Genomic DNA, 26227 nt, shown 5'->3' with positions numbered 1-26227 from the left:
GGGGAAGTTTTCTGTCATTATTTCTTCAAATAGGTTTTCAATATCTTGCTCTCTCTCATCTTCTGGCACCCCTATAATTCTGATGTTGGTACGCTTGAAGCTGTCCCAGAGGCTCCTTACACTATCCTCGCATTTTTGGATTCTTTTTTCATTTTGCTTTTCCGGTTGGGTGTTTTTTGCTTCCTCGCATTTCAAATCATTGACTTGATTCTTGCGCTCCTCTGGTCTGCTGTCGGGAGTCTGTATAATATTCGTTATTTCAGTCCGTGTATGCTTAATTTCTAGTTGGTTCCCCAATAGAAGATCGAGGGTCTCATTAGTTTTCTTGTAGATCTCATTAAGTTTATCGGCGGCTTCTAAACAGTTCTTGAGAGACCTTAAAAGTGTGGTTCTGAACTCTATATCTTCCATTGATAATTTTGTCCTGTTTCTTTGTCTCCGCATTTTGTTATGCTTCCTTGGTGCACCCCCTAGTGGTCTTTGTTCGCAGTCTTATAGTTAAATCTTGATTGTTGTAGCTAATTCCAGGGAGGGTTTGACCTCCAGGCCAAGTGGCTATGAGAATCAGCTGTGTCAGCAGTGAGAGAACTTCTGTCCTCTAGGGAGGTGCTAATCTGGCCTTTGCCTGAGGCTATCCGGCAAATGCCTCTGTGCAGGGCTTGGGCGGGGTGGGTCGCACAGGATCAACAGGGTGGGCCGGAGAGAGCAGTTATGGCGGCTCTCAGTCCTGTCCCCAGGGGCTCTGCCTCTCTGAGTCCCAGCACCCGCTGCAAAGCTCGGAGAGAAAGCTGCACTCGCTTGACCGAAGCCAGACAGTCCCGCTTCTCCCGTTTGAGTCTGGGTCCCTAAAGACTCGCCTGTATCTGGAGCTCAGAGTCTGCGACTCCCTCCCGATTGAAAACGCCAACTGCGCCCTCCGCCGCCAGCCCACTCCGCGCACTCCGCACCTCAGAATTTGACTTCAGCACTGTGCCTCCTCTGAGTGTCCGTATGCGTTTCTCTTTCCTCCTAGTTGTAGGACTTCCACTCAGCCAGCTTTCCTGTGGTTCTGGGTGATGTCCCTTCCATTTTTTGGTTTCACTTTTGAAGTAGTTTTTCAAAGCAGCAAACTCCGGCGTTAACCTATGCCGCCATCTTGGTTCTCCCATATATCTTCTTCTCTACTTTTAATTTCTAAGAGTAAATAGGCTTCTCAGAAAATAGCCATTATCCCAGTGAATAGGCATTTAAGCTGTGGATCTTTGGCCTTATAGCAAATTTAAATTCTGTCTTTAAATAATTTGTTTCTGGTTTGTGTGTTTTTTTCTCACTTAAACTAAATTTATCAGGTGGTTACTATACTCTTAGATCAAATGATGCTATCTGATCAACTACCTCAGATGGTTTGATTGAAAAAAAAATTACATTATAGCTCTTTTCTTGAGATATGACCAATACCTATAGACTGTGAAATTCAAAAAGGAAAATAAAGGAACATATGAAACAGAATAAACAATTTTGGGCAATTTACATGACCATTGAGACCTGACACTAAATATGTCATAAATCTTCTTATCTATTTTGTTATTGTTAAAAATATTTTCATATCAGGGTACTTATTCTCATAAGATGATACAAAGAGTAAGATTAGTCTGAGTATCTTTCAAGTAATATAAAGTTTTATATCTGTAATTTTTTGCTTGGATTTTCTATATCTACTTCAGTACAGGAGAAGATGATGGGCATGAGCAAACAAAAATAATTCAATTATTAGTGATTAGCATATACAAAAGTATACATGTTAAACTTGCATGTCTATATCTTTAAACATTATATTTTATGGTATACTAGTGCAGTGAAATCCTTTGAATTAGGGAACACTCTGCCTGATGGAATAAATAATTTAAGTATTGGTATTGTGTAGCAGAATAGCTTTTTGTAGCACACTCTAGTAAAGAAGAAATTCTTTACTGGATTTCCTAAAATTTTTGAGTTAGAGGCTTTGACATGATCAATACCATATTTGTATTGCAGAGTAATAAAATTGAAAGCGGGGCAGGGAACTGGGAAACTTTATAATATCTCAGGTATGAAATAATTAAGAAACCCTAAACCCTGAAATGGATAGAGAAATGCAAAGGAAGTAAATGTAGATAAGGAATTGTAACTCAGATTAGATCATGAGATCATTTAAAAGCATAGGAGAAGGTGAAGTTAATAGAACCAAAGATTTTAGTGAAAACATGATATTGAAAAATTAGGAGAATTTTAGACAGATTTCCAACTGAATATACCTTAAGGACATTCAGAAATAATATTATTGAGAGATTATAATTATCATAGGAATTTTGCATACATATGTAGCAGTCATTGTTCTGATTGGAAGCAAGCACATTCTAAAGTGTTTACCTAAACAGAATTTAGTGAAGGGACAGTTAACAGGAGTGTGGCAGGCTTAAGGGAATGAACAAGGGATAATGAATTCCCATGAGTGACAGTCACTACTATTCCTGGGGCTTACAGAACAAGGGAAGAACCAATATTATCAGGGACCAGGGGAGCTGGAGTCATGGAAGGCAGGCTGCTGAGAAGGGTGCCATCTGTTAATGCGCCCATTCAGGGAAAGCAGGTAGGTGCCAGAGGGCAAGGCAGCCTGAGTCATCCATCTGTCAGCCCCATCCATCATTACTCAGGCTCCCTGAGGGTCGGAAAATAAACCGAGGCAGTGGAGGAAACAGAGAGTGACAGCAAATACACTGGGGAGTTATGATTGAAGACAAGAAAGTGGATGACCTCACTTTTGAAAGGTTATAGAGAACAACCTAATTTTTAATAATCCACATGAAAGAATATTCAATGAAGAGGATGAAGTTGTCTGAGATCAAATAAAAGGAGCAAAGTATAAATGTCCTTGAATAGGAAGATGACTAACTCTGGGGAATGTTGAAGAAAAATTAAATAGCCAAGAAATAATTTATTGGGTCACCATCAGTGATCTTTCTGATTTCTCTTTTGGAAGAAAAGGTAGCAGTAAACAAACTGCTGAAGCTTCAAGACAGCACAGAGAAAGAGGGTAATGCAGAGAACAAACCATGTATTTGATAAATTCTTTAGTGGAAGGGAATAGAAAACTAGAACTATTAAATATGGAAAAATATACTGGAAATGCTTTTTTTTTCCATGAAAGGTGAAATGCAAATATATTAGAAAAAAATTAGCTCCTTTAAATAAGGTATCCTCATTTTGGCTCTTTTTCTGATCACAAAGAAATATTTACTGGGTACTAATCTTGCTGTAGAACATAAAAAATGGTAGGACGCATAAGTATATTAAGCTGAGAAAGAATAAAGTCATTATTAATGTTCAGATCAGAGAATACATTTAGTGTCAAACTTATTAATATCTCACAGGGTATCAAGCTATCTAAATGAGTGAGTTTCACATTTTGAAAAGACCCAATTTGAAGATGGTAGTTTACTTTGCTATTACTAACCCTCATCCTATCTAAATAGACAAACATGGTAATTAACCATACCTCCGCTAGGCTTCCCATTGGCTAATCAGGGTGATATGCAAATTAACTGCCAACCAAGATGGCGGCCGGCAGCCAGGCAGCTGAAGCGAACAGGAGGCTTGCTTGCTCCAGTGATGGAGGAAGACAAGGTTCCCCGCCTGCTGCGCCCGGCTCTGAGTCTGAAAGCAACAGCTCCGAAATGCAACTATGTATCAATTATAGAAACGAAATAAACCCCAGAGACTTACTTTCAGACAGCCTGGCATAGGAGCTGGAGCTGCAACAAAGTTTCAATTACAGAAGGTAAATAAATCCCAGAATAAAAAAAGAAAAAAGAAAGGAAAGACTGGGAGCTTCAGTTGCAGGCTTGGCCTGCCTGAAAACAGCCCTCAGCCCCTCATCCAGGCTGGCCACGCACTCCAGTGGGACCCCCACCCTGAAGGGGGTGTGGGCAGCCTGAAAACAGCCCTCAGCCCCATAATTCAGGCTGACCGGGCACCCCAGTGGGGACCGCCACCCTGAAGGGGGTGCGGGAAGCCTGAAAACAGCCCTCAGCTCCTCATCCAGGCTGGCCAGGCACCCCAGTGGGGAACCCTACCCTGAAGGAGGTGCGGGCAGCCTGAAAACAGCCCTCAGACCCTCATCCAGGCTGGCCAGGCACCCAAGAAGGACCCCCACCCTGATCCGGGACACCATTCAGGGCAAACCAGCTGGCCCCCACCCATGCACCAGGCCTCTATCCTATATAGTAAAAGGGTAATATGCAAATTGACCCTAACAGCAGAAAGACTGGGAATGGCTGGTCACTATGACACACACTGACCACCAGGGGGCAGGCACTCAATGCAGGAGCTGCCCACTGGTGGTCAGTGTGTTCCCACATGGAGGAGCTCTGCTCAGCCACAAACCAGGCTGATGGCTGCCAGTACAGAGGTGGTGGTAGGACCCTCTCCTGCCTCCTCAGCAGCGCTAAGGATGTCCGACTGCAGCTTAGGTCTGCTCCCCGCTGGCAAGTGGACATCCCCCGAGGGCTGCCGGGCTGCCAGAGGAATGTCTGATTGCCAGCTTAGGCCCAATCCCCTGGGGAGCAGGCGTCAGCCAGCAGATGGTCATCCCCCAAGGGGTCCCAGACTGTGATTGGGCACAGACCAGGCTGAGGGGACTCCCCCCACCCCCCACCCCCCACCCCCGTGCACAAATTTTTGTGCACCAGGCCTCTAGTCCTAAATAAAACTGGATTGTGTTCTTTTGATCTTATGCTTATGAAAGCATTTGATTCCACATTCAGAAAGAGAGGTACTCTGGGTACTTTCCAAGTACAGCTCAGCTATACTACCATGGAAATGTGTCCAATATTTGAAGAGAAGCCATGTTCATGGAGGATAACCTGAGATCCATGCCACCCATCCTTTCCTCTAGATCAGTGGTTCTCAACCTTCCTAATGCTGCGACCCTTTAATACAGCTCCTCATGTTGTGGTGACCCCCAACCATAAAATTATTTTTGTTGCTACTTCATAACTGTGATTTTGCTACTGTTATGAATTGTAAGGTAAATATCTGATATGCAGGATGTATTTTCATTGTTACAAATTGAACATAATTAAAACATAGTGATTAATCACAAAAACAATATGTAATTATTGTGAAATATTTATTTATAATCACAAATAAATGAAATTTTGTCTTGAAGCATGGTGTAGCATGGGTAACAGTCTTAATATAACAACAGTAAACTACATTGCTACATTTTTCAACAGTATGCATAAAAGCCAATGTCAGTGAGAAGGTTGAGATTGCTTCTTTCTCACCAGATCAGAAATTCTTGGGGCAGTCTTTGCAAGAGCACAACGAAGATCATCTTCCACAACAAGTCTACTTCTGTATTTAGACTTGATAACCAACAAGCTGGAAAACCTTGTTTCACAAAGATATGTTGTTAGAAATGGAAGAAGAAGGTGCAACACAGTCTCAGACAGAACAGGATATGTCTGCAAACACTTGATCCAGAATTTTGTAACTGGCAATGTAGAGACATCAGTTCTCGCTGCATCATTGTTAATAAGTTCAATGAACACCTCTTGTGCTGTCTCAGGAACATCTTCAACTTTTACTGTGAATGGGCTTCTGGCAAGTGCAAATGGGGTGTCAAGAAGATTTGGAAAGTACGATGAAATTTCGTCTGCAAGCATGTGCAAGTGTTCTTTCACAAAAATTATCATCATAATCCTTTTGTCTGGTTCAATGTCATGTTCCTAAAAGAAAGCAGATAAGGTAGGTAACATGTAAATTTTATTTTCATCCAATTTTTTTTGCCAAAGCTGAAGTTTCATTTGGAATGATCGAATCTTTTCAGACAAATCGAGGCATGTTGCATTTGGTCCTTGCAGTGATAAATTTAACTCATTCAAGATGGCAAAGATGTCAACCAAGTAAGCTATTTTTTGCAGTTCACTTTTATTGCTGAAAAGTGCTTCGAACTGTGGTCTTGCTTTCTGATTAAAAAACGTTTTGAGTTCATCACAAAGCTCAAAAACACGTTTTAAAGTTTTTCCTCTCGACAACCATCTCGCTTCAGTGTATAATAGCAGAGCATTGTTCGGCGCATCCAACTCGTTGCACAGTTGCAAAAACAGTCGACTGTTTAAAGTTCTCACCTTTACAAAATTGACACAACTTATGACGTTTTTCATTACTTCTTGTAACTCTTGTGGCAGCGTCTTTGTTGCTAATATTTGTCGATGAATCATACAGTGATTTCCGATGACTTTTGGTGACTCATTCAATACCAAACGTTGAAATCCAGATTGACATCCTAGCATAGCTGGAGCACCATCTATGCAAACACCACAAACCTTTTCCCAAGAGATCTTATGCTCTTTCAGAAATGAACCAACTGTGTCAAATACATCATGTGCAGTAGTTGTCGTTTCAAGAGGTTTGCAAAAAAGAAACTCATCTTTAAAGTTGCTATTATTAATATACCTCACGTAAACCAGTAACTGTGAACAGTTTGCAACGTCTGTAGATTCATCAAGCTAGATACGAAATATTGGAAGTGGAGCAGATTTAATTTCCTGGATTATCTGATCATGAATATCAGCAGACATGTCATCTATTCTTCTGTGGACGGTGTCATTAGATAAGGAAATTGCACTCAATTTTGTAACAAATTCGTCTCTGATCATAACTCGAACAATGTCTTTGGCCACTGGCAACAGTAAATCCTCAGCAATGGTGTGAGGTTTCATAGCTCTGGCGATTCTGAGCGCCACCAAATATGAAGCTTCAACGGCTGCTATGTTTTGTTTGTGGTACTTGCCACCAGTGTCAAGTCTGGCTTTCTTGAGTCCATCAGCTTTGCTTCTAAAATAGTTGGTATCCTTGCCAGCAAAGCTCGGATGCTTGCTATCAAAATGGCGTTTTAGTTTGTTTGGCTTCATAGATTCGGCTGATAGAACTTCACAACAAATAACACATTGTGGTTTCTCAATTCCTGCTGTAATTATTCAGGTAAAACCATACTGTAAAAAATCCTCACTATATTTTCTTTTCTTAACATTCTTCCCGACACGATCCATTGTCATGGGATGGTTTGCTAATGAAAATAGTATATAACAATAGCTTTAATGATACAAAAGATGATACATGGCATAGTTCAGTCAATACAGTTCATTAAAGTTTCCTATGATTTACCATTGTGTTGTTTATTTTACATACCTATTACTATCACAAGGGGGCAGTATTCACATCAACCACAGCTGAATATAAAAAGACTGATCAGCATCCAGATTAAGTTCCCATGGAACAGATATTTTTATTTTTTTTTGCAGTAGAAGATGATTTTACAGTACATGATTTTACATTTACCAGTAATTATAATTCATGAAGTGTTGTTTTACCTCCAATACTGCTGCTTTCAACACAGCAACTGCTTTCTACACAGTAGCTGCTCTCTACACATGTGTGACTGGTCCGCATAAGTACATTACGGCGCCAACCCTGTCACATACACCTGTATTTGTATGGGGTTGGCGCGATGATGTCATCACGCTGGGTACTCCTATGTGGGCGTATCTGCATGTGAGCGGACCCACCTGGAGACAGATAGAGGAGCGGTGTCTCATTTCTAAGACCATCGAAAATATGTGTTTTCCAATGGCCTTAGGCAACCCCTGTGAAAGAGTCATTCAACCCCCAAACGGGTCACTACCCACAGGTTGAGAACCGCTGCTCTAGATGCTCTGAACTGTTTCCAGATTAAACCAGTCAGCAGAGAGCTGAGTATCTGCATTGACATTTTGGTTCCCATTGTGAAACTGTGTTTACAGAATTGCGTTTTGAAATTTTTTCCATAGGGCTGCATTGAAGGAAACCCCTTCTGAGATATCTCTCTATCTTATACTGTACAGATGTTGCTGAACACTTTGCTCATTGTAAAGCATAGTTCCTATTACATTGGACTCATTTAAATATCTCTTTCTGGGCTCCGTACCAGGCATCTTATGCTTCTTTAAGCAACTGCTTAGATATGATTTATACAGATATGATGAATCTCACAACTGATTGCGTCGCCATCTGTATGGTGTGCCAGGAATTTTAAAACCAAAGTTTTACAGAACCTGACAAAATATATTTTGTGGTTTTTATCAAAGTTGCATATGGATAAACATTATTAATCAAATAGTATAGAGAGTACTTAATTTAAAAAATGAAAAATCTGTTCCCATTCTCTCCCATCTCTGGTTCCATTCTCCCCATATATTACATATCAGTTTGTTCAGTTATCAATTATGAAATTACCTATTGACTATCGACTTCTTTTTTTTAAAAAAATTATTTTTTTATAGAGAGGAAGGGAGAGGAATAGAGAGTTAGAAACATCGATGAGAGAGAAACATCGATCAGCTGCCTCCTGCACACCCCCTACTGGGGATGTTGCCCACAACCAAGGTACATGCCCTTGACCGGAATCGAACCTGGGACCTTTCAGTCCGCAAGCTGACGCTCTATCCACTGAGCCAAACTGGTTAGGGCAACTATTGACTTCTTGATAGATCAATTCATAGTTAGCTATTTACTTTTCTCCTTATATCTGGCCTGGTTTTTGGTACACCCAGCAATAACAGAGCTATCAATATAAACAGGTAGGAATGGACATTTTTATTCACTCATTTAATCAGGCAGTAAACAGGTTATTATTAAACACTAACCACTAGGCGAGAGGGTCAGATATAATGGTGGACCAAATATTGCATCCAAGACTTCAAAACTGACATACATACTTCTGAAATGGTCATTCAGTGGGTAATAAAATCATAATGAAGGAATTGCTATTGAGTAAAGGGAATTAAAAGTACAGGATGCTATAAGGCTCCCTGCAGAATGGCGGGGTTTGACAAGCTAGGGTCATGGGATGTGCTTACTGGCTAGAAGCTCCATCTGAGCTGAGTCTTGCAGAATGTGTTTGTATAGCCAGGTAGAGGATGATAAGAGAGCCCAGGTGAAGAGGCCAGATCAGGGGTATAACCCAAGCAGGATGGTATGAAGGTACTTCTCTCCTTCCTGCCTTAGCAGGGAGTGGTCTGAAGCCTGGAGACTCACCTCAAGCCTGCAGAATGGAAAATCTTATCTCTATACTTTGATACAAATTGTTAACAGGGGGAGAATAAAATTTAAAACCCAGGCAGAAGTAAAATGTCGCTTTAAGAAAAGTGATTATGGTGACCACAGTTTATGACATCAACTTAAGGAGTATGTGCTCCGTGTGTGCTCCTGTTGCAGCAGAGATATTTTGTGTTTTAAGAAAATAAGATCTCTCACGTCAGCAAGTGCTCTTCTGTTGTTGTTTTTCTCACCTAATCCCCAATGCACTAGACTCCTCAGGAGTACTAACATCTCCTCCCCAGCTCGCTTACCCAGTGGCTGAATGTTTTAGTCATATTTTTCCTCCTTAAGTAAAACCTTCACACCGAGATATACAGTCTTGGTCATTTGCTGCAGGGGTGTGTGATGATTTATTTTAGATGTTTTGAAATGTGAGGTTTTAGTGAGGACTAAATATATTTATTATCTTCATAAAATACTTCATAAGTTACATTTTAGACCCCATAACAGTGAATTTGAGGGGAAATTTTACCTCATGCATCACACCCAGCACACTTCTGAATCCCCGTGTATTTTCCTGTGGTCTGATAAATTATATGCTTCAAGGGTGACAGAATGCTTTCCCAAAGGATATTGGTTTTTAGGTGCCATGTGGCTGCACAGCCTTCTGATGACTTTAGACTTGGATCATATATGGGCCGAGGGAGGATTTATTAATTTGAAAGATTCTCTTAGCTCAGGGGCAGGCAAACTAGAGCCCACAGCCTACTCTGGTCCCTGCCTGTTAAAGAAATTAAGATCTCTCACTTCTTTTAAAGTCTGTATGCTAAGATGGTTTTTACATTTTTCAAGTGTTGTTTAAAAAAAATGATAACATGAAAGAAGAAGAGAGGATATGGGGCCGAGAGGTATGTGGCCTGAAAATACCAATAATAATAATAATAATAATAATAATAATAATATAAATAAATAAGTAAATAACTGTTTGGTCCTTTACAGAAAAAGTTTGCTTCTTCCTCTCTTAGGCCAGCCAAACTATTGTATGCGCTAGAAGAACTATTTAGGGCCCGTGGTGGAAAATATCCAGTTATTAAAATTTCAGTGATGTTTAGGTTATTGGAATGTGCCTTCTGAATGACTCCCAACATGTTATAAAACAAAAGAAAACTCCAACTCTTTGCTATATATTTAACAATTTATAGGACCATAAAGCTGTACCGTAGGTTTAACATTATATTATATTGTTCTTAGCTTTACTAAGCATAAAGTTTGCAAGTTACATAAGTGCTATGCTAGTAAAACAAAACAGAACAAACCTATCCTTCTAAGCACATATACAAATCACAGCTACAAAAGGAGATTTGATAGCGACAGCATATAATTCCCAAGCTTCTGCACATTGATTTTTCAGCCTTAGTGATGAATCTGATGTTTACATGTATATACAAAGCATATTATTATTGTGTGACAGTTTTCTAAAATTGAATTTTATAGGATATTGTTTAGTCAAGAAAGCTTCAAATTCATTTTAATTTTGATGTAAATTTCCAAATTTTAAGGATTTTGTAAAAATTAGCTGTATGTCTTTCCTTTTTTCTTCCCTTTTATATCAATGTGAAAAGCTGCAAGTGAAGGTGAAAGTCAAATTATGTAAACAACCAAAAAAGGTCCTTTTCAAAGCCTATGGCATAGTAGGCATTGCTACTAAAACGGTATATGTGTTATGGGTGGGAGTGCGGGATCCCTTTCCCCACTGAGTGCTTGGGATGGGGTCCTTGCCATATCTGGAGAAAAATAATTTTCTGAGACTCACATAAAGGAGGAGTGACTTTTATTTGTATGGAATTATATTCTTGTGTTTCCAAAGTCCCACTTTCCTTAATCTAGTCCTGGAAGAGGTGCAACTGGGGATTCAGTAGAGCTACAAGCAAAACCAGTGTCCAAAATTTCTGTTCCATGGTGGAGTTGGGTCCGGTTTAGCATCAGGCTAGTTGCGGTCCATCAGTCCATTGTGTGGGGTCCACATGGCCCTGAGCCAAGAGAGTGCACCCCTTGTGACAAGAGTCCCAAGTTTCCTGCAAACATAAGAGAGTGAGAGGGCCAAGAGAGAGAGAACTTCTTTGTTTAGGGGATTAAATATCCCAAATCTTCCTGTGCTTGAGTGGCTGTGCCTGCTCTGGCCAATGACCTGTTTCCAGGTGTGACTGACAGGAAAGTACCTTCCCTGTGTCACCCAGACTTTGCTGGGCATAAGTCTATTTTCCTACTGCCCAGTCCTTTCCCCCAGGGATCTATGGGAATAGACTAGTGGCTCCCTGGGTGTGTTAAACTGCCGCTTCCTGGCAAAGCTGCACAAATGGCATTCCTGTAATATTTGGCCTCCCTTTGCTCTGTCTAGTTATTAATAGCTAAGTTAAATTATAATGGCATCATATGCACCATAGCAGACCAGTCTTTCTTTCCTCCCAGTGGAAGTGTCACTCAAACTTCTGATTACTTGTACTAAAACTGCAAAGGAGCTTTTGCTAATGACCCCAATAGGAGCATGCTTTGGGAAGATGTGTGAGAAAGGAAAATACTAATGCTGTCAAAATTCACGGAAATGAAAATGAAGAAAGAAGTACACTACGCAGGCAAAATATACTACCACGGGCTTCCAAACGCACGTCTAGACTGTGGTATGATACAAATGATCCAACTTTCTATTTGACGTTCAAGTACGTAGCACCAAACATCAAATATAAATGTGTTGTGCCTGAAGAGAGAAACCTTTATTCCCGCTGAAAATGTGATTCTCAGGTTAGGATGGGGTTGGATTGGATGAGTTCGTGACTTTGTCCTGGTTTGTTCTCATTAGCTATTCAGCGTGCAGTAAGCGCTCTCATTCTTCTAAGCCTGAGTTTCTTGACTTGGAAAAAATAAAAAAGCATCCCCACCAAAGTTAGAATTTTCTGTCATGCACCAATAATACAGTGTGGACTTATGCATTAAAGTGATGTATAACTGTTAGATGTTGTTTTTATTAAATCAAGGGCTACACCTTCTTCTATGTTCCTTAACTTTCAAAAAAAAAACCAAAACAAAACAAAACTGCTATATAAGAGGAGACATTTCACATGTATTTGTGCCTTAATATTCAAGACAACGATCAGGAATGCCTATGCCATTGCTTAGAAGTCTTTTAAACTTCAAGTAGGATGATATCTTAAATCTCAATATGCTTGAAAATGAAAAAAGTGCAAAAAACACAATATACTAATGCTGTGAATCCTAGAGAAAATACCCTATGTCATATACTTATTCATGAATCATGAATGTATCCTCTCTGGAAAACCGAAGTTGGATAAAACACAACCCTCCTTAACACCTCAGATTCTCAAATTCTATATGTGGTCTTTAAATTCAATAGCGCAATCTCAAATGCAATATATATATAAACTAGGGGCCCAGTGCACGAATTTGTGCACCTTGAAAGGAACTGTGGGCTGCAAAGCTGCAGTGGGAACAGGGGCAGGTCTCAGCCCATCCTCGACAACCCTACCAAGCCGTTCCTGCCGCAGCTCCCAGTCCCCTGTCTGCTGGCAGCCCCGCTCCCGCCACTGCCGCTCCCACATGTTGAAGGCGTTGGCCCGGCTGGCATCCGCTGATGGCGCCGAGCGATTGGGGTTGGCACCATCAGTGGGTGCAAGTGGCACCTGCTGCCCCGATCGCCCCTCAGGAGCAGGGGGAGGTGGAGAAGCCCTCAGGGGTGATTGGGGCAAGTAGCTGCTGCTTGCACCCACTGATGACGCTGAGCAATCAGGGCCAGCACTGGGTGTCGGCAGCTTGTGTGAGTACCTGGTGCGAGCACTAGGCAGGATCTCTTCCCTAAGGTCCTCTTGGCCATTATAAAGGGATGGATGTCAGAGAAAGACCAAGTAGGCACAAATGTGAGGGCATCAAAATCCACAGCTTGCTCTGGGCTTTTTCATGATTGGACCTGTTTCCTCATTTGTTTGTTTGCTTTTTAAGCAACTGGGAAAAAAAAATCAACTAACAGAGATAGTTGCCTGGAAAGATAGTATAGATCCTATATCCTATATAATAAAAGGCTAATATGCAAATAGACCGAATGGCAGAACAACCAAACAACTGGTCACTATGACATGCACTGACCACCAGGGGGCAGAGTGTGGGATGGTGGAGCAGCTGCAGGTGTGAGTGGGGCCATCGCCAGCAGCAGTTGCGAGAGGCAGTTGCCGGCCCCAATCGCCCCTCAGGAGCAGGGGGAGGTGGAAAAGCCCTGAGGGGCAATTGGGGCCAGCAGTTGCAGCTTGCACCTGTTGACAGCGTGGAGCGATCAGGGCCGGCACTGGGCGGGACCACGTTGTGCGGGAGCAAAGAGTTTTCAGTAACTACCAGAGGCTCGCCCCGATGTCAGCTACTGGTGCCTTGCCTTGGTCTGGTGGCCCCGCTCACCTGCTCGACCATCCTGCCGCGGCCGACACCTTCCATGTTTTGCACATGCCCCTTGGTGGTCAGCGCACATCATAGAGACTGGTTGTTTGGTTGTTCTGGTTGTTCCACTGTTCAGTCTATTTGCATATTAGCCTTTTATTATATAGGATTATTTCTCCTCCCCCTTATGTACTTTAGTAATAAACATGCCATGGAAATCAAAACTCTGTCTATATTGTTCACTCTTATATCCCAGTGATTTGAGCAGTATCTGGTACAAAGAAGACTCTCAGATATTTCCTGAGTCAGTGAGTCAGCAAGTGAGTGAATCAGTAAATGATAAATGAATGAATGAAAGAGTTGTTCCAGCACAGGTGCTTAATTTGAATCTCATTGAGTTAGGCACCCTCCCACCCCCAGTACTACCAAGTGCATCTGCCTGTCCCAAATCAGGTGGGTTGAGAAGTGCTGAAAGAGTGACCTTTTAAAGAAAATTCAGGGGCTGTTACTCAAAGAAAGAGAAGAGTGTACTGAGGAGGGAGGAACCGCTGTCTGCCCTGTGATTCCCCCTTCTCTCTTTCTCTCACCATGCCTATATGTTACTACCTTGGATTAGGTTTATATCCTTTCTTTTGCTCCCTTCTCTAAAAAAAGTTATCAATTCTTGTTTTGAAATACCATATGTCTTTTTTTGTGACCTTTCTAATACAATCCACATTGGTATTGACTCTCAGTTCCTTGTCACTAGTCATACTGCCCATGGTGATGTGATCTCCACAACCCAGGATCTCCTGACTGTGGGTTTCTTACTCTGTCATTTCTTAAAAAAAAAAAAAAGTACAACATAGTCATTTGTTCTTCTTACCTAATGGATGTTGAAAAAGTTGTCAGTTTTGTAATGGTGGCATAGGAAGGTAATGTGAAGGGGATTTTTTTTAAAGCAATAAGTAGGGTTGGATTTTAGGAAAAATTATTCATTGTGCAATTCAAATGTTAGAACTCACAATTTAAATGTTTACTGTACACTAGAGTGGGTACCATATGGTGTTTCATTCTTTTAACATCTGGGTATAGTGACATATATTAAAGGACCCATGGAACTTCGGCTCAGTTTCCATTTAAACCTGGGTTTGTTGCCCTGGCCAATGTGGTCAGTGGATAGAACATAAGCCTGCACTGGAAGGTCGCAGTTAGATTCCATGGCAGGAACCCATCTTGGGCCCTGTTCAGGTGAGTGCAAGAGGCAACCAACTAATGTGTCTCTCTCACATCTCTTTCTCTCTTCCCCTCCTTCTCTTCCACTCCCTCTAAAAACAAATGAGAAAGAAAATGTCCTTGGGTAAGGATTGAAAAAAAATAATAATAAAACTGGACTTGTTTTCAAATAAAGGAAGTATAAACGTTCGTATTATCATTTTCTCATTTTTCTTTTTCCCTTTTATTTTAACAAATTGCTTTTGGTGTGGAGAATATAAAGTCCTGGCATCAGATAGGAAAATTAAGTTTAGTTTTGCAGGTAGAGAACATGGTTGTTTCTAAGGTATTTTCTCCCTAATTTGTTAATCTGATTCCCCCCCCCAGGCATTTCCCGGGAACATCAACTCTGACAGTGTGGTCCGGCATGACTTACAGCATCCCGTTGTTGCCCGCTACGTGCGTTTCGTGCCTCTGGACTGGAATGGAGAAGGCCGCATCGGGCTCAGAATTGAAGTCTATGGCTGTTCTTACTGTGAGTATCACACAGATGAAATTCATGGTGGGTTTTGCCATCTTCATGTAAAGTCTTCATGTAATTGTGGCCTGTTTATTTTCAATTATTTAACACTAGAGGCCCAGCGCATGAATTTGTGCATGCGTGGGGTCCTTCTGGGTGGCCTGCAGGGATCAGACCAAAACCCACAGTCCAACGCCGCCTGCAGCTCCTACCTGCTGCTCCCGCTTATCCCGGTCCCACTGTGCCTGCCACGGGCTTGTGCCCAATCAGTCCCAATCGGGAGAGGCTCATGCTGCTGCAGCAGCGCTCGCCAGCCATGAGCCCTGCATCTGGCGCCCTCCCAAGGGGAGTGGCCCATGGGATCTGGCTGAAACCAGCTTTCCGACATCCCTCGTGGGGTCCTGGATTGTGAGAGGGTGCAGGTCAGGCTGAGGGACCCCACCGATGCACGATCAGGTCATGGAGGGACCACGGGAGGGCTCCAGGGCGTGTCCAGCCCATCTCACTCAGTCCTGATCAGCAGGACCCCAGCAGCAAGCTAATCTACTGGTCAAAGCATCTGCCCCCTGGTGGTCAGTGCACATACTAGTGAGCAGTTGAGCAGTCTTAGCATATCATTAGCATATTACGCTTTGATTGGTTGTTCTGCCGTTTGGTCTATTTGCATATTACCCTTTTATTATATAGGATGGCTTGCTTTCTCTGACAGTAAACTGCCTTCTGTTTTTATATATAAATAAAATATAAGGTTGTTTTTTGTTATAAATATATGTTTACATTTACTCAAACACGTTATGTAAGAATAGCTTAAGAATATGTTAAGGATTGGGAAGCAATTTTGTTCAGTTAGCTAAAACAACAAAGCTTGTTAGTAAAATTGCCTGAAGTCTTATGAAATACTGAAAAAAAAGAAACCTATGTTATTACCCACCTTTTTGGCTTTTTGTGATCGATTTTCAGTATATTCCAAGAGCTTTCTTCCAGTTCTGCTCCATTGTAGCATCACCATTCTAAAACCAAACACCAAGTTTTAATGGCAGTTACATTCTACTTGTCTATATGTTTTATTTGCTCCTTTTCAAATTTACTTGGCCATCTTTTTTTTTTTAATCATGAGATTTTTTTTAAAACTCCCATTTTTTATTTTTTAAAAATACATTATGCATAGTTATACTGATTCCACTATGAGGATTTGGGGGGATTTTAATTCTGTTACTACTGTTTCTGTATTGCTTGATTTCTTCTCTGTCTCCTCCATTTCCTCCTCTTCCTTCCTTCTTCATCTTCTTAGCCCTCTTACCTGCCTATCCTCTCTTCCTTATTCCTCCATTAGTCCATCTTTTTGCCTGGGACTTCAAATTCTTCAAAACTTTATCTGTGGAACTTCTTTTAGGCCAGGTTGATGGTGGCACCTAGAGATGACTTATCTTTGCTCATTTGCTTCTGTAAGCACAGAATTACCTTAGGGACACGCAATGACCTGAAAGATTATTGGAGGCTGTTTGAGGCCACTATGTGGTATAAATTCAATCTGCAAACTCATGATTTGCAAACACTGGCTTTAGAATATGAACTCTCTTTAAAAATATTTCTTTTTCCTACCAAGAAATTTTGTTCCCATTCCCATTCTTCCAGTTGGCTGGAGGAGGAGGGATGCTGGGTATGGGCAGGATGGGGGATTCGGATATCAGGTTTATGTAAGGGATCTCTTATTGGACTCTCCCTTAACCCTTCCTGTAGACCCATAAAAATGAATGCTCACTATAACCATTAAGTGGGAAAATGCACTATTGGGCAAGCTTTTTAAAATTAACCAAATACTTGGTAGCTAATAACAAAAACTATATAAAATGTTCACCTCTGTAAGAATTTAATTACAGAGATTAGTGAAGGTTGTCACTGTAATGATGACCAAATGATATTTTATTCATGAGAAACATTGTTATATACACACTAAGCTGGTTAATACAAAGGGACCACAGAGATCATTTTTACAGTTCTATAGGCCTTTATTTTATTTGGTCATCACTTTATTATAGCAAATACAAGGAGTAGAAACACAGAGTTAGGTCTTCAGGAGAATTAGATCTTTGGGAGGAAGTTTTAACTCTTCAGGTGAAGCCTAAAATGAGTCCGGACATAAATTCATGTCCTTTTCAATACCACAGTGAGTAAGAAAAACTTGCTATGATAGATAAAGGCCATTAATTAATCTAATAGTGTTTATATGGATGAAAATTGTGAAAGTTAAAATTTGCTCAAAGGCACACATCCTGAGTGTGAGCTGCAAGGGAACCCAGATAAGTAGGTATAATGCCAAAGCTCAGCACCTCCGTTATGTTTTCCCGCTCCTTAATTCCAGCAAAGTGAGCACCCATGTGACCAGCACCAGGTCAAAGAAGATGCATATTTCAACCAAAAGTACTCCTTGGGCCTCCTTAATTACATTTGTGAGAATTATCCATGCTGTTAAGGTATTTATTTCCATTAGTATGATTATTCTATGATATGAAGATTATACAATTATTTTTTTTCATTTCTTGTTTGTGAACATTTGAATGTTTCTAGTTTTGATTATTTCCATAGAATTGTTATAAACATTTCTCATGGGTGTAGACCAAGGAAGGAGTAATACCAAGTGAGCATATGCATTTTTTCAAAATTTATTAAATGACAAAAACTTTCCTTAGAGTCATTGTATCAAGTTAGACTCTCACAAGCAATCTATGAGGGTTTAGTTGCTCCAAAAATTCTGACATTTAGTATTGTTTTAGCCATTCTGGTGGGTGTTTATTATATCTCATTTTAGCATTAATGAACACTTTCTTGATTTTAAAAGTGAGTATGCTTACTGGTCTTTTCTGAAATGTTTGTTCAGAAATCTTGCCCATATTTCTTTTGGGTTGTCTTTATCTATTTGTCTAATTGTTTTGAGTAGTATTATTTTATTTTTATTTTTTATTGTTTAAAGTATTACATATGTCTCCTTTTCCCCCCATCGACCCCTCCCCAGCCACTACCACCCCCCAGGACAAGCCCCCACCACCGCAATGTCTATGTCTATTGTTTATGCTAATATGCATACATACAAGTCCTTGGTTAATCTCTTACCCTCCCCTCCCCTGCCTTCCATCTGAGGTTTGGCATGTTTTTTACAGCCAACTCTGTTTCTTTTTTAATTCTCATTATGATATCTAGACATGTATCTTCTTTTTGAGATAGCTTTAAAAATAATTATTTGAAAACCAACATAACCAATTAAGTTACTTTAGAACTCATAGTAAATGATAAAAGCAGCTTGCCAAAAGGAAATAGCCCTCTGACTGTGAAACATGATAATGTGTTCTATAATCATTGCAAGTTGATTTGTAAAGTTTTGAGTTAGTGCTATCATGGACTTTTCCATCGATCTTGGGCTTTGGCAAGCACAACACACAAGAAGGAAAAATATCTGAAACTAAATAGGAAGCTGGATATTCTACTGCATATGCCTTTCTGGTAGGAGAAATCATACCCTTTGGGTAAATGTATTAACATTTATATCTATAGATGCCTATAGATGCCGGTGGAGTAATGATATATTGGCAACATAGGATCAAATAAAGTAAAATGAAAGTTGAAAAATAGCATTGTAATAGGTTGTAATAAGTGGATAATGACCTTCTAGAGATAGCTAGCTCTACTTCCTGTTACTTGATAAGACAAGTGTTTGCAGATGTGATTAAGTTAATGATTTTTTTAAAAAAGATATTTATTGATTTTTAAAAAGAGAGGAAGGGAGAGGAGAGAAGGGAAGTGGGGAGAGAGAGAGAGAGAGAGAAACCAACTGAGCACACTGTCCAGGGCAAGTTAATGGTCTTGATTCGGGGAGAGTATTCAGTGCACTCTAAATGCGATCACATGCATTTTTATAGGAGGTAGGCAGAGGGCAGTTTTGCAGGCAGAAGATGGAGGCGAGGTGACCACGGAGGTAGAAGTTGGAGAAATGTCACTCTTCTCCAAGGAATGTGGGCTGCCACCAGGAACTGGAAGAGGAGAGGAGATTACCTCCAAGAGCCCACAGAGGGAGTTTGGTCTTGACCACATATTGATTTCAACCCAATGAAACTGATTTGGGACTTTTGGCCTCCAAAACTGTGCGAGAACAAATCCCTGTGTGTTTTTAAGCTACCATATTTTTGGTAATTTGTTATAACAGTAACAGGAAGCTAATACAAATGTCAGTGTCATTTTAGGGAAAAAAAAAAAGACACAAAAAATATCTCTAGAGCAATGCTCTCCAGTGGAAATTTTATACAAAGATATAAATGTTCTAGATCTGCTCTAATCACTAGACAGGTGTGGCTATTGAGCATTTGAAATATAGGCAAGACACTGAGGAACTCAATTTATAATTTAATTTTAATTCATTTGGATTAAAATAATGTAGCTTAAAGGAACCAAAACATCTGCATCTTATTTTTCCTCATAATCTAAACAAATTATGACATTTATGTTTTAATTGACAGTCTCTAAATTTTTCCCTGGGGGTTAGAAAACAACAGTTTAATCATTCTGAAGAGGCTGTTTTTACTGTCAAAAATTTGATGACAGGTCATTTCCCTAACCAGATCCTTAACTAGGTCATTTCCATAACCAGTATCCAGAACAGATTATTTTTTTATTTGTCTATTTATAAAGAATACAAATTATATTTATGTCTTTTTCAAGAAAAACATGCATGTTTATACAGGGAGGGAAAAAAAAAAAAAGCTGTGTTAAGCGCACTTGTTATGGTCAACTTTCTCCAAGTTACAATGGTTTGGATTTACCAACACTGGAATTCAGACGGGAGTGGGCCTTGAGAAGATGGTCCTCTGTTTTTTCCTGAACGCAGTGAACTGTTGGCTCGCGGGCTCTGTTTGATTTTTCACTGAGAAAAGGAATCTCAGAGCCGTGAGTGGGAAATGCAGACCAGATAGATGCACTCTCCCATTTGCCCTCGTAGGAGTAGCAGTGCTGTGGACTCCAAGGTCCCTGCAAGGAGGAAGTAGGCTTTGATCACTCTTACAGGAGAGAGAAGTGAATTTTCTCATCATTCTTAAAAACCCCTTCGAGGGTTTATCTGAGATCTATCTGAACCTGCAGGTTAGAGAATGGGGTTGTTCTTTGATTTCAGTTTGCTGGAAACTCGAGGGAGAGGACTCTCAGTGTGAGCCCTGCTTCGGCTGGAGTGTATTCTCCGGCAAATCCCCTCGTGTGTGTCATCTTTCTTCCATGATCAGCTCTTGCATGATTGCTGTGTTGCCTGAGCAATTAGGTTCTTCTCAAGGCTGAAATAAGAGGCTCACTCTATTCCAGGTGGAGAAGTTTAGTTCCAGGCCACTGCTTCGAAGCCTTGAGGGCTTCTACTGTTTTTGTCTCCTGACTTGTCTTGAAGATAATATGAATTCCAGTTTCAATGAATTTAAACTCGTTTTAGATTATTCCGCTGCCTCTACATTTGGTTTCCCCTCAAGTTAAGTGGAAGCAAGTGCATGCTGTTATTTTTTAAAACTTAGAGCTATCCTCCATGTCGTTTGACTCAGTCAGCTGTCTCCCAAAACACCAATGGAATCTTCTTACTCTATACCAAAGGGACTACATGAAATAGAAGGGAGACCTCTCAGTCTAATAATTTTAAAAATAATTTATGGCTGGAGCACTCAAACATTTATTTAACAAAAGCCCAACACAGTGTATTGATTAAAGTAATGAGTATTTTTTGGCAAATATTAAATTGGCTTTAACCAGAGTCTTCATAAAAGGAAGGTCGGTACATTGAGAAACCAGTATAGACACATTAATAAAACAATTTTTATATATGCCTTAATTTGGATGAATAATTAATAAAGCCTAACGATGTTACCCAATGCAATCCTGGTGGAAAATAAGTGTGAGGCTGGGGGGAGAGGCCGGGGGGAAGGCCATATCAAAAATGTTTTTGTTTCGCTGAAACCAGTTTGGCTCAGTGGATAGAGCATCGGCCTGCGGACTGAAAGGTCCCAGGTTCGATTCCGGTCAAGGGCATGTACCTTGGTTGGGGCACATCCCCAGTAGGAGATATGCAGGAGGCAGCTGATTGATGTTTCTCTCTCATCAGTGTTTCTAACTCTCTATCTCTCTCCCTTCCTCTCTGTAAAAAATCAATAAAATATATTAAAAAAAATGTTTTTGTTTTGAGATCTATATATACATACACACATATACTAGACGCCCGATGCATGAAATTCCTGCAAGAGTAGGCCTTCCTTCCCCTGGCTGCCAGCACCAGCTTCCCTCTGGCACCTGGGACCCAGGATTCCCTCGCAGCCCCAGCTTTGTCCAGAAGGTCGTCCAGAAGGATGTTCGGTTTAATTAGCATATTATGCTTTTAATATATATATATATATATTAAAGTATTACATAAAGGAGACCCTTTTCCCTGATTGATGATTGATTGACCCCCCCCCACCACCACTCCCACACCTAGGACAAGCCACCATCGCCCCAGTGTCTATGTCCATTGGTTATGCTAATATGCATGTATATAAGTCCTTTGGTTGGTCTCTTATCCCTCCATCTCCTGCCTTCTCTCTGAGGTTGGACAGTGGTCTGTTCAGTGTTTGTCTCTGGATCTGTTTTTGTTCATCAGTTTATGTTGTTCATTGTATCCCTCATATGAGTGAGATCATGTGATATCGATCTTTCTCTGACTGGCTTATTTTGCTTAGCATAATGCTCTCCAGGTTCATCCATGCTGTTGCAAATGGTAAAAGTTCCTTCTTTTTTATAGCAGCGTAGTATAAAAAAAATTTTTAATTGATTTTAGAGAGGAAAGGAGAGAGATCAGTTGCCTTCAGCAAGCACCTCAACCAGGGATCGAACCTGCAAGCTGCTTATGTGCCCTGACCAGGAGTCCAACCCACCATCTTCTGCTGTACAGGATGAAGCTCTAATCAATTGAGCCACACTGGCCAGGGTGAGAATATTCTCTTGTAGGAACCACAGGCTAATTCCCATAGCTTTCATGCTGCCTAAGCAAGAAATACTGCATGTATACTAGTACATTTATTAGTTTGCTAGGGCTCTAACCACAAACTGTGTGTCTTAAGACAGCAGAGATTTTTCTCTCACAGTTTTGGAGGGAAGAATCTAAAGTTGTCCTCAGGGTTAGATCCTTTTGGAGGCTCCAAGGGAAAAACTGTTTCGTTCCTCTCCTCCAGCTTCTGGTGGTTGCAGGGGGGGTAAGGGCGGGAGGGGGGGGGCAGTTCCCTGTTGGTTACCTTGTAGCTGCATCATTCCAGGCTCTGCCTCTGCCTTCACCTGGCCTCATCCCTCTGTGTGTCTGTGTCTCTGTGTCCTCATATGGCCTTCTTATAAGGACACCAGCCATGGCATTTAGGATCCACCCTACTCCAGTATGAACACATTGTAAAGTAGCTAATCACATCTGCAAAGATGCTATTTCCAAATAAATCTCCATTTTGAGTTTCTGGGTGGATGTGAATTATAGAAGAACATTATTCAACCTAGTACAGCATATACTCATTACAATTGGTAAGAATTTCTGTTTAGATCAATCTAGCTGGGCAGAGAAGTAAGAAACAGGTTTGGAAGACAACCCATGTTTTCCTATTGAAATTAGAAGTTTAATTTTGCATAGTATAAAAGGGTCCCAGATACATAGTTGTTGTGTTCATCACATACACATATGAAGTAAAAGATTTATGATGTTGCTTGAGAATCAATATATTGTGACACAGATTCATCAATCTCATTAGCATTTATTGAGTTCTGCTATTTGTAAATCATTTTGCTAACTTTAAATCCAAAATGCAAATCTGACCATATCTCACCTGTGCTTAAAAGATTTTAATGATGTTACATGGCCTGGAAAGTCCAGGTAGTGAGCTGGCAATGTACTGCCCTTCCTATGACCTCTGCAGTCTTATACCCAATCATGTCCCTGTTGAACTTCATGCTCCGCTAATACAAATATTTCTGTTTCCAAATACATGACCTGCTTTGTAACATCATTCAAGATGTTCTCTCAGACTGCAGTGTCCTCTCCATCATTCACCTGACCAATCTGTTTTACCTTCCAAGATTCAATTGAGATGCCATTTCCAACAAGAAGATATCTCTGAATTTCCAGAATAAACCACTTTATGTTTTTTTTTACTCCCATTACACTATGTGAACATATCCAATGGAATATTTATCAGAACATTCCAAAATATAGCAGACCTTAAGATATTGGGAGAAGGGGACCACAAAGTCACCTTATTCATCATTGACATTCCATTAATTAGCAGACTCGAGTCCCTGTATTCAATTAATGTTTGGTGAACCGAACTAATGTAAGATGTAAATGATATAGACCTAATTTATTCCCTCAGTGAGAACTGATTACTATTTGATGTTGTGTAGGTTTTTTTTCATTGGTTCAACTGGGTACGATGTTATTACATCATATTGAATGGTGCTCTAGTGGCCTACAGAATGTTGAAAGAATTATGAAACTGAATATATTAATAGATGTTTCTAAAGCGTTACATAAAGCAAAGAACTTCACTGTCCTTTTTCTAATTTGAATGTATGTAGACCTTGTGTTATTTTTATTTAAGGTTATTTTAAACCACAACCCTATGAGGCTGCTTCATGGATTACATATATAAATTATTTATCAGCAGAAGAGAAATGTCACACTCTTATTAATTAATTTGAACTTTATATCCAGATTAATCTATAAATAAAAGTAAATCAATATAGAAATAGATTTACTATCAAAGCCAAGTTATACATGGTAAAGAGATAATTAAAATGGTGATGCTAATAAATTATGTATGTAGGACATACTGTGTTCTTAAGTTTCTGTGCAATAGATAAAAAGATTTATATATTAAAACCAGAAGTGCCCTTGCCTTTAAGAGAAATGGAACTTAAATTCAAGCATATGTAATGTTCTTCAGTTCTTTAAAAAGGAGTTTGTATTTCAAACTGGAATTGGAATGTTGCAATGCGAAGACTATTTCTCTATATCTAATAGTTGGTGGTGATACTGCAGCAACTGATCATTCTTGTAGCAGTCTGATATTTTTTGAGATGGTGACAATATACACTAGGTCATGGTTTTATTTATTAATGGAAATTTGTGTTTATAAATATCAAAAGATGATAAGGTATTATTATTTTATATAATGAAAAATTAGATACTTAGTGGGTCCCTGGATAGACATTTGAGGGTGACGTTTGCATTGAAAGGAAATTTAGGTTCTAAGAAACAAAGATTGCATTCTCATTTTTCATATATATGGTGGTACATGCAAACAGCCTTTAATTAATTTGTTTTCACTGTAATTTCTTTACATGGAAGATAGTTACTGTTGAGTCTATTCAGTGAGAAAGCATGGCAAATGTAACTTTCTACTTAGCTGTAGGACAGTTGCAAATGACAGCTAGTTCATATTCTGGAGCTATATTTAGTATGCCCCTGATTCAGAGTTATATTTACATTATACTGCTTACTATGAAATTAAAATTCACTGTCAATAATTTTGAATGTTAATTTGACATATAAAATCAGTGATGTGGATTTAGAAGTAAACAAAATTATTGGTAGAGCATAACATGTAATTAATCCCCATGTTTGCAGCTCTGAATTAGGAAAAACAGTATTAGTGTATTGTGGAATAAGAGAGAATGAATTTTTCACTGTAAATATTACTCCAAAATTATTTTCATAAAATCATTTTCCAAGAAAAACAAACATATCAAAACAAACTATACACATATTACGATAACTCACTGAGATAAGAATAAAACAGTAAAAAATAACTATGCTCAGCATGGTTTACAAATAAGGTATTTTAATTACTACAAAGAGCCATATGTACACACTACATGCACTTCAAAACTAAAAGTTCCCAGGAGACCTCTCAGCCCAATCCCTTATTTGACTAATGAGGAAGCCAAAACCTACAGGGTTATGTGACTTGCATAAGAGAATTAATTGCATAGCAATCTAGAGCTTTGTTATGACACTTGATACCTCTCTTCTCTGCTTAATCCTTTTCTTCCCCACCCACACTGTCTTTTTGTAATCATAGTGATGGCCTACAGAAAAAAACATTATTTTGTAGACTCCAAGGACTAAAAATTGGGCCATAGTTTTTACTATATAGAAGGGGATCTTTTGCAAGAAAAATATCTCAACAGCATTGCACATTCTACATATTTCACAGGAGAATTTAAAGGACACGCTCATTTAAGGACAGCTTGCAAATAAGCACAGGTCAAGCTTTCCTGGACTGTTGTTCAGAAAGTTCATCAACCTCAGTCAGTGCCTTCCCTTAGAGCAGCGGTTCTCAACCTTCCTAATGCCGCGACCCTTTAATACAGTTCCTCATGTTATGGTGACCCCCAACCATAAAATTATTTTCATTTGCTACTTTATAACTGTAATTTTGCTACTGTTATGAATTGTAAGGTAAATATCTGATATGCAGGAAATATTTTCACTGTTACAAATTGACGATAATTAAAGCATAGTGATTAATCACAAAAACAATATGTAATTATATATGTGTTTTTCGATGGTCTTAGGCGACCCCTGTGAAAGGGTCATTTGACCTCCAAAGGGGTCGCGACCCACAGGTTGAGAACCGCTGCCTTAGAGTATCTCAGCTCATGCAATATTTTAACTACTTTTTACATACATGTTAATCCTTATTTATATTAGGAGATTGCAAAGAGTATCAAAGTCAAAGTTATGCAGTCCATCAACACGTCACTTATAATATCTGTTTAATTTGAGGAAAGAAGTTAAATTTAAAGCACTGCAAATATACACTTAGATTCTTGTATTAGCTTTTATTCTTGAGTTGTTAGTCTTAATGATCACCAATTTAAATGAGCTTAGCCAGGGAGAAAAGAGCAAATATTTAAGATGGTTGTTATCACCCTCATGAATTAAAA

At 39.7% G+C, this 26227-nt stretch overlaps 1 protein-coding gene across 1 annotated transcript in view; it reads left to right on the top strand.

Moving 5' to 3' along the window:
* The window catches only part of CNTNAP2 (contactin associated protein 2), a 1817652-nt gene that overhangs the window by 761071 nt on the left and 1030354 nt on the right, over positions 1 to 26227 (top strand). The window contains exon 4 of the mRNA XM_036328432.1: positions 15118 to 15265. Coding sequence (XP_036184325.1) covers positions 15118 to 15265 — 148 coding nt within the window. The remainder of the gene's footprint in view (positions 1 to 15117; positions 15266 to 26227) is intronic.

This window comes from Myotis myotis, unplaced genomic scaffold, assembly GCF_014108235.1.
Source record: "Myotis myotis isolate mMyoMyo1 unplaced genomic scaffold, mMyoMyo1.p scaffold_m19_p_11, whole genome shotgun sequence".
Taxonomy (NCBI): domain Eukaryota; kingdom Metazoa; phylum Chordata; class Mammalia; order Chiroptera; family Vespertilionidae; genus Myotis; species Myotis myotis.
Note: the sequence above shows the minus strand (reverse complement) of the source record. Positions and strands in the feature narration are given on the sequence as shown.